The sequence below is a fragment of the Phaenicophaeus curvirostris genome, chromosome 13 (assembly GCF_032191515.1).
Source record: "Phaenicophaeus curvirostris isolate KB17595 chromosome 13, BPBGC_Pcur_1.0, whole genome shotgun sequence".
In the NCBI taxonomy this organism is placed as follows: Eukaryota; Metazoa; Chordata; class Aves; order Cuculiformes; family Cuculidae; genus Phaenicophaeus; species Phaenicophaeus curvirostris.
Window position 1 is genome coordinate 1,266,121 of NC_091404.1, and position 8,025 is coordinate 1,274,145.

The window sequence follows — 8,025 nt, forward strand, 5'->3', positions numbered from 1 at the left end:
GCCCCGCCCCGCGCCGCCCATTGGCCGCGCCCCGCCCGGCCCCGAGCCTCCATTGGTCCGTCGGGACGTCACTCAGCGCGGACCCCGCCCCCACCGGCCGCTCCCCGCGATCCCATTGGTCCAGCCAGCATAGCTCTGCTCAGGCGCCGCCCCCTCAGGTCCCGCCTCGCTCTCGCATTGGACCAGCGGGCGCCGCTCCGCACCGGGCCCCACCCCCTCTGGCCCCGCCCCGCGCTCCCATTGGCTCAGCGTGCGCCGCTCCGCGCAGGCCCCGCCCTCCCGCCGCTCCCATTGGCCGAGCGTGACGCCACTCCGCGAAGCCTCCGCGCACGCCGCTCCGGGTCGGACAAGGGGAGGCGGGGCCTTGCCGGGGCTCGGGGCCGAGCCGGGGCGGTGGGGTCCGGGGCGCGACCCCCGGGACTCCCCGTGGCGAGAACAGGCCGGGGGCGCGCGGGCCTCGTGGAGCGCCCCGCCAGGCCCCGCTGCCATGACAACCGTGACGTCAAGCAGGTAGTGCGGGCGGAAACGCTGCGGGCGGCGTCCGTGCGGGCGGAAGCGGCGCGCTTTGCGGCAGTGTCGCGCGGCGGCGGCGTGGGTACCATGGCGGAGGACTGGTTGGGCGTGGAGGCGGCCCCGAGCGCCAGCGACGGCGAGGAGGAGGTGAGCGGCGATCCGAGCGCTCCCGCGGCTCGGGGAGGCCTCAGCGGAGGCCCCGGGAGCACCGGCACCGCGGCGAGGCCGGACGGCGGCAGGGAACGGGGAAGCAGCGCTGCTGCCGGTAGCACCGGCCGGGGCTGTCCCGCGCCTGGGCGCCGCCCGGGCCGGGCAGGGCTCGGTAACAGTTTCTGCCGTGTGTCAGGGGCAGGAGGATGACGAGCGGCGGCACCAGCAGCTCCTGGAGGCGGTCAGCTCCCTCTCCGGCCGGCGGAGGTGAGTGGCGGGGGGGGCTCCCGGGACTCGGCCGCGCTCCGTTCCCTGGGAGCCCGCGTGGCAGGGCTCCGGAGAAGGGTGGGAGGAGGGCGCTCGGTTCCCTTTCCCGCTGGTTCTGCCTTTGCCGTAGCAGCAGATCGGAGATGCCCGTCAGGAGCACGCAAGGAGTCTCTTGGATCATCTTCTTCTCTCTCATCGCAGGCGGAAGCTGGCAGAGCGCACAGAGGCGAGCGTGCAGGTGTCCGAGTTCAATGTCAGCTGCAAAGGTGAGGTCCCAGGGAGGCCACGCGGCCCTGCCGCTGCCCGCTCACTGCGTGGGGTTTGCGGTGCCTGCCCCGCATCGTGGGGCTGAATGTAATGTTGCGTCCGCGCTGACATGCGGGACTTTGTGTAGGCGCTGGGGAGAAACTGGATCTGTCTGAGCTCCTGCAGCCCATCCGTCCCAAATCTGCCCTCAGCAGCGTGAAGAAGGAGCTGAGCAAAGTGAAGCAGAAAAAAGCAGTGGAGCTGCCGCTCAGCAAGGAGGAGGCCCAGCGGGTGAGTGGGGCTGTGGAGGCAGCAGAGGGAAGTTCTGGCCTTTATGAGACGTTGGGGCTGAGCCCCTGTATGCCTTCTGTGCCCTTTGATGCCCATAGGCTTTTCTTGCTCATTCTTTCCCTTCCCACCCCTGCCTCCAGGTCGTGAGGGAAGCCGCCTATGTCGGGACCTCCAAGGACGTGGGCAAGTGGCAGCAGGTCGTCTTGCAGAACCGGCGCGCAGAGCAGCTTGTGTTCCCCCTGAAGCAGGAGATCGCTACGGTCGTCCCTTTGGAGCAAATGGCTTCGACGTGGAAGGTGGGGGCTCTCGGGTGTTAGGCAGCAGCCGGAATTGGCCAAGACAGTTCTGGCTGCGCTGGGAGGAGTGAGGAAGGCCCAGCCTGCAGCTGAGATTCTGCACAGGTGCATGTGGAGTTCAAGAAGGTTAAAAAGGAAGTTTTCAGGCTTCCTCACGCACAGTAGATGTGTGAATACTCTCTGGGAGAGCCTCGGTGAGGCATGAGCAGAGGAGTTTGGAGCCTGCTCTGTCCCCCTCTCTTCTTTTTAGCCTTTTGGCTCTAATGCATGGGCTGAGTGCTGTTTCCTGGTCCCTCAGCCCTGTGTGCTGAGCAGAGGCAGGGTTTGGGTTGCCAAAAGCCTGCACATTCATAAGGCTTTGTTACAAAAGAAATACTTGAGTCCTTTGTGCAGTTCTGGGTGCCATGGGATAAAAAGAATCTAAAGCTACTGGAGAGCATCCAAAGGAGAGCACAGAGTTGGGTAACGGTTTAGAGAGGAAGCTGTGTGAGGAGCAGCTGAAGTCACTTGGTCTGTCAGCCCAGAGGAGAGGAGACCTCATTGCTCTCTGCAGCTTCCTCACCAGGGTAGGAGGAGGAGCAGGTGCTGAGCTCTTCTCTCTGTGACCAATGACAGGACCCAAGGGAATGGCAGGAACATGTGCCAGGGGAGGGTTAGGTTGGAGATGAGGACGAGGCTCTTCCCCAGAGGGTGGTGGAGCCCTGGAACAGCTCCCAGGGAAGCAGTCATGGAGCTGATTCTGACAATATTCCAGAAGCATTTGGCCGAGGCCCTCAGCCCCACGGTGTGAATGTTGGTGTTGTCCTGTAGAGTCAGGAGTTAGACTCGATGGTCCTTGTGGGTCCCTTCCAACTTGGAACGTTCTATGACAACAAGAATGCTTTTGGTTTTGGGATGAGGACGTCTTGGGCAGCGTTGGCTCCTGCAGTTCTTCTCATTGTGCTCTTGCTGCATGTGTTCTGTCTCAACAGCCCCGAACTCCCCTGGAGCAGGAGATCTTTGGACTGCTCCACAAGACACAGCAGCCCACTGTTGACCCGCTCCTGACGCCGGAGGAGACAGCCTCCCTGCAGGCGATGAGCTTGGAGGAGGTGAGTGCTTCCCCCCTTGCTGTGCCCTGGCTCCAGAGGCCTCTTCCTTGGTGCTTCCCTCACTCTGCGCAACCTGGCAGGCCCGGCAGCGGCGGGCAGAGCTGCAGAAGGCTCGGGCCTTGCAGTCCTACTACGAAGCCAAGGCTCGGCGAGAGAAGAGGATCAAGAGCAAGAAGTAAGTACGGCTCTGCTGCTGCTGGGCTCGGCATGGTAGGAAGTGTTTGGGTCTCAGCTTTGGCAGCGGAGCTGACCCTGCCAGGTGTGTGGGTATGGCCAAGACGTGGAGGATGGCAGAGTGGCCACTTCTTCCCTGGGATCTGTACCGGATTTGGGAGCCTCCTGCCCAAAACAGCACTGCAAGGACTCACTCCCTGGCTCTCTGCCCTTGCACTGCAGGTACCATCGCGTGCTGAAAAAAAGCAAGAGGCGCAAGGCCTTAAAGGAGTTCGAGCAACTGCACAAGTCGGACCCTGAGGCTGCCTTGGCAAAGCTGGAGGAGCTGGAGCAGCTCAGGATGCAGGTGCTGCTTTGGAACTTCTCCCCAGCCCTTGTGGGAAGTCGCTGCTCATGAGGGTGCTCATTCCAATGCTTCTCTTCTTCCTTCCAGGAGCGGATGAGTCTTAAGCACCAGAACAAGGGAAAATGGGCCCGTTCTAGGGCCATTATGGCTAAGTATGACCTGGAGGTGAGCTTACAGAATCACTTAAGGATTTGGGTTGGGAGGGACCTTTGTGATCCTCCAGTCCAACACCATTGCTCTGAGCCCCGTCCAACCTGGCCTTGAACACCTCCAGGGATGGGGCAGCCACAACTCGTCTGGGCAACCTGGGCCAGGGCCTCCCCACCTTCATCGTAAATAATTTCTTCCTTATGTCCAACTTAAACCTACTCTCATTCGCTTTAAAGGTGTTGCCCTTTGTCATGTCGCTACAGGCCCTGGTAAAGTCTTTCCATCTTTCTTTTCTCTGTGGAAAGGCCGCAGTAAGGTCCCAAGCGCTGGTTGGGGAAGGGGCAGGCAGCGGAGGTGGGTAAAGCAAGATGGGCGCAGTGTTTCTGGCCGTGTTAGAAAAATCTCTGTCCCCTCTCAGGCCCGCAAGGCAATGCAGGAACAGCTGGCCAGGAATAAGGAGCTCATGCAGAAGGTTCGGGTGGAGCTGCCGGAGGAGGAGGAGGCAGGTGATGTGCCTGACGAGGACCTGGTGTCGGTGCCCATCCCTGCGGGTGCTAGCGGAGCTAATCCCTGGATGCTCGGCAAGCCCAGCAGCCCAGCGAAAGAACCTGAGGTGGAGGAGGGTCTTGGAGGAGTGGGGCCTGATGCTGTGGAGAGCAAGGAGGAGATGGAGGAGGAGGAGGAGGTGCTGTCAGAGGAGGAAGCGCTGCTACAAGACTTTGCACAGAAACGGCAGACACGGCAGCAACGGGCAGAGAAGCCTGAGGGACAAGGTGAGGAGCTTGTGGGTCTGGGTGGAGGAAAGGGGAAGGGTGAAGGCTGTTTGCTGCCCAGAGTGACACAGCCATCCTGCCCTGTTCGAGGGTGACTGCTCCTAGCCTCTTGTCTCAACACACAGGTGCTGATGAGGCAGAGGCAGTTCCAGAGCTGCTGGTAGACAGCCCTGTCCCCTCAATCGGTGCCGAGGAGCGGGCGAGCCTGGGCATGGAACAGTCTCCCCTGGCTCAGGAGGAGACTCTGCTGTCAGAGCAGCTGAACCGCGTGCGGACGATGGAGGATGTCGAGGCTCTGGCGTCAGAGGAGCGTGTGGAAGAGCAGGAGAAGCCAGCAGCTGCAAGAGCAAAGAAACGAGCGCAGCAGCAGCAGGAGGAAGGCAGAGCTGGGAATAAGCGTGCCAAGAAACCCCCAGCCAAGAAGAAGATCATCAGCCTGCAGGCCGTGCTGGCCGGGAAACCCCAAGAGGTTCCGTGCTCCAGCCTCCCTTTGGTTGTGGAGGAGGAGGTGAGCAGGGTGGGCCTGTGCCACCATCCTGGGCCTGGGCTAACTGCGGGGGGACTCACTCCTCCCTCTGTAGGACGGAGGCGTTGACCAAAGAGGGGTCATCACCGAGGCCTTTGCCGGGGACGACGTGGTCGCTGACTTTCGCCGGGAGAAGCGCAAGGCAGAGCAGGCTGCGAAGCCGCAGCCAGTGAACCTGGTGCTGCCAGGCTGGGGCGAGTGGGGAGGCACCGGCATCAAGCCCAGCACCAAGAAAGTCAAACGGTGAGTGTGGAAGAGCTGCAGCAGAGCGCCTCAGCCCGGCACCGCACCCTCACCTCTCTCTTTGCTGCCAGGTTCCTGCTCAAGCCGGCCCCAGCACCACCGAGGAAGGACCAGCACTTGCCTCATGTCATCATGAGCGAGCGGCGCAACATCCACGCGGCAGCACATCAGGTGGGTGTCGCTCAGCCTCTGGCAGCGCTCAGCACCAAGTTCTGAATCCCTGCCTGGCAGCAGAGCCTCGAACTTTGACAACCGTGAGGCCAGCATGGTGAGGGAGGGAGGAGGAAGTTCCCAGGCTGCTCCCGCGACAGCTGCTGCTGTTCCAGCCCTCCTGGACTTTGCTAGAGTGTGGAGTGAGGCGGTCAGCCAGGCAGGGAACTGGAAGCAGAGTGTGAGTTCGTCCTGGGCAAGAGGGAAGCGGCGGGCGGCAGTGTGGGATGAAGGCAGCCCCGCAAGGTGCTGGGCTTGGTCACCAGGGAGTCACCCGGCTGTGCTGTTCCCCACAGGTCAACGAGCTGCCCTTCCCCTTCGAGAAGCACCAGCAGTTTGAGCAGAGCATCCGAATGCCACTGGGCACCACGTGGAACACGCAGCGAGCCTTCCAGAAGCTGACCTCTCCCCGTGTCATTACCCGAGCGGGCCACATCATCCAGCCCATCTCTGCCGAGGATGTCCCCGCGGTGGCTACGGCAGCTGGCACGGGAGCCAGGCCAGCGCTGGAAACGGTGCCCAAGCAGCAAGCGCAGCCCTTTCGCCGTCCACGCAAGAAAGCGCGATAGCGCTGGGCCCGTGTGGGGCTTGAGCGGTGGAGGAACCAAGAGAGGCTCCTGGTTCTGTCCAGTACCTTCCCCTGCAATAAAACTCCTGGGCTGCCGTGCGTGTGCTCAGCGGGGCTGCCCGAGGGACAGGACAGCTGGCGCCTCCTGCGTGTCCTTGGGGCCCCGCGCGGGGCTGGCCGGCTGTGACCGGGACAGCTTGGGCCTGGGAGGTGCTGCTCGGGGGTGGAACAGCCACCAGCAGCGCCGGGTGGCTTCTGCCCCTTTGCTTTTGTCTTTCATACCCCCATTTTTTAATATTATAACGTCTATATATTTTTAACCTTGGCTTAGCAAGGCTCTCGCGCTGCGGCTGTGCTGAGCCTGGGCCCAGGGCACCTCTGCGGCTCCACGGTAACTTGTGCCCTGCTCTCCTCCACCCGCTGAGCTGGGAAACAGGTCTGTAAGGTCTGCTCTTGTTCCGCATGTGCCGGGAGCCAGCTCTGCCTCTTCCTGCCGCCAAGCCCAGGCTCCTTTCCTCGGAAGGTGACAGCAGGGTGTTCGGTGCCCCCAGCACGAGCAAAGGGCTGGGCCAGAGCCTCACATTGAAACAGGCGTGGGCAGGGAGCCCTCCAGTCCTCCTCCCATACCGCCACCAGTTGGAGGACACTCCCCAGCCCAAGCAAAGGAACTGGAGGTGCCACTCTTCCCAGGAAACATCCCTCGTGCCGGGGATGCCTCCTCCCACGCTGGCACTGAAGCCAGGGCTGCTCCCATTGCCTTTCTCCCCTGCAGCCAGGTCACACTGGGAAAGGGGGGCGTTATCCCATGGAGCTGGGGTGCCGGTATGCAGGGGCTTGCGAGCAAATGCCCTTCACTTCCATAATTCCCAGCCCAAAACCAGGCAGGGCTCCTCGGCTCTGGGGGCTGCCTGGGCAGTGGGAAGTCTCAGGGTGCCCTTGCCAGGGACCAGAGGCGCTGGCCCCGCACGGCACCCTGGGAAGGCAGGATTGCGCTCATGTGCAGACGGGGCCACGGTTATGTTACATGAATTTACCCCAGGTTGAAAAAAAAAAAAAAAAAGAAAAAAGAGAGGAAGCAGAGAGCATTTCCGTGCTGCGATGCTGCAGAGCCCCTCACTGGGCCGGTGGCCCCAGCCCGGAGCCCAGCTTCCCTCCGCCCCGCCTGTCCCAAAAGCCGTGGGAAACCCTCGCCCCCAGCCCCTGGGGATGTCGAGGGGGCTTGTTTGGCTTGGTGAAAGCCGACTGCCAGGGGAAGGCAGTGCCCGGCCTGGGTGAGCACAGCCCACCTGCCCGCAGCCAGCACTGGGCTCCCCAGGTCCCTGCCCCTCTCCGTGGGGTTCCCTTCATCTGCCCTGCCCTGGGGCTCTGCCTGCTTCCTTCCCAGCCCCAGGACACACTGGGCTGCCCTGGGACCCAGCCCACCTCTCCCAGCCCTGGGATGCTCAAAGGGCAGCTGGCGTGGGGAGGGTCTTGGGAGGCCTTGAGACACGGTCAGAGAAGAGCCAGCTTGGGGCTCAGCAGGGTCTGCAGAGCAGTGTCCTGCTGCCTGGCTGCCTGCAAGGGTGGGGAGCCCCACACGCCTCCCTGGCCCCACATTCAACCTGCCCCATAACAAAGGGCTGTGTCCTGCTGTACGCAGAGCCGGGTGTCACGCGTGGTGCCCCCTGCACCCTCAAGAGGTCTGGGACCACTCTCCATGTGGGGACAGCTCTCTGCAGGGAGCCTCAAACCCTAAATTTAACCCTAACTCTCCTCATGTAAAGTTGATAGAATCATAGAATACTTTGGGTTGGAAGGGATCTCAAAGCCCCCCGCCATGGGCAGGGACACCTCCCACTGGATCAGGGGCTCCAAGCCCCATCCAACCTGGCCTTGAACACCTCCAGGGATGGGGCAGCCACCCCTGCTCTGGGCAACCTGGGCCAGGGCCTCCCCACCCTCACACCAAAACATTTCTCCCCAAGTTCTCATCTCAACCTCCCCTCTTGCAGCTCAAAACCGTTCCCCCTTCTTCCTCTCCCTGCCCTCCCTGATCCAGAGCCCCTCCACAGCTTTCCTGGAGCCCCTTTCAGCACTGGAAGCTGCTCTAAAGTCTCCCCACAGCCTTCTCTTCTCCAGGCTGAACAACCCCAACTCTCTCAGCCTGTCCTCGTACAGGAGGTTCTCCAGCCCTCACATCAT

At 62.4% G+C, this 8,025-nt stretch overlaps 1 protein-coding gene across 1 annotated transcript; it reads left to right on the top strand.

Moving 5' to 3' along the window:
• The first annotated feature begins 398 nt into the window (after positions 1-398).
• On the top strand, positions 399-5,978 carry UTP14A (UTP14A small subunit processome component). Its single transcript, XM_069867828.1, has 14 exons — positions 399-660; positions 860-930; positions 1,132-1,196; positions 1,325-1,467; positions 1,608-1,763; positions 2,735-2,854; positions 2,935-3,029; positions 3,251-3,374; positions 3,462-3,539; positions 3,943-4,297; positions 4,423-4,805; positions 4,879-5,066; positions 5,138-5,237; positions 5,573-5,978. Exons 1-14 carry the CDS (start codon positions 601-603, stop codon positions 5,843-5,845), a joined length of 2,211 nt encoding a protein of 736 aa, XP_069723929.1. The 5' UTR covers positions 399-600; the 3' UTR covers positions 5,846-5,978.
• Positions 5,979-8,025: the final 2,047 nt, after the last annotated feature.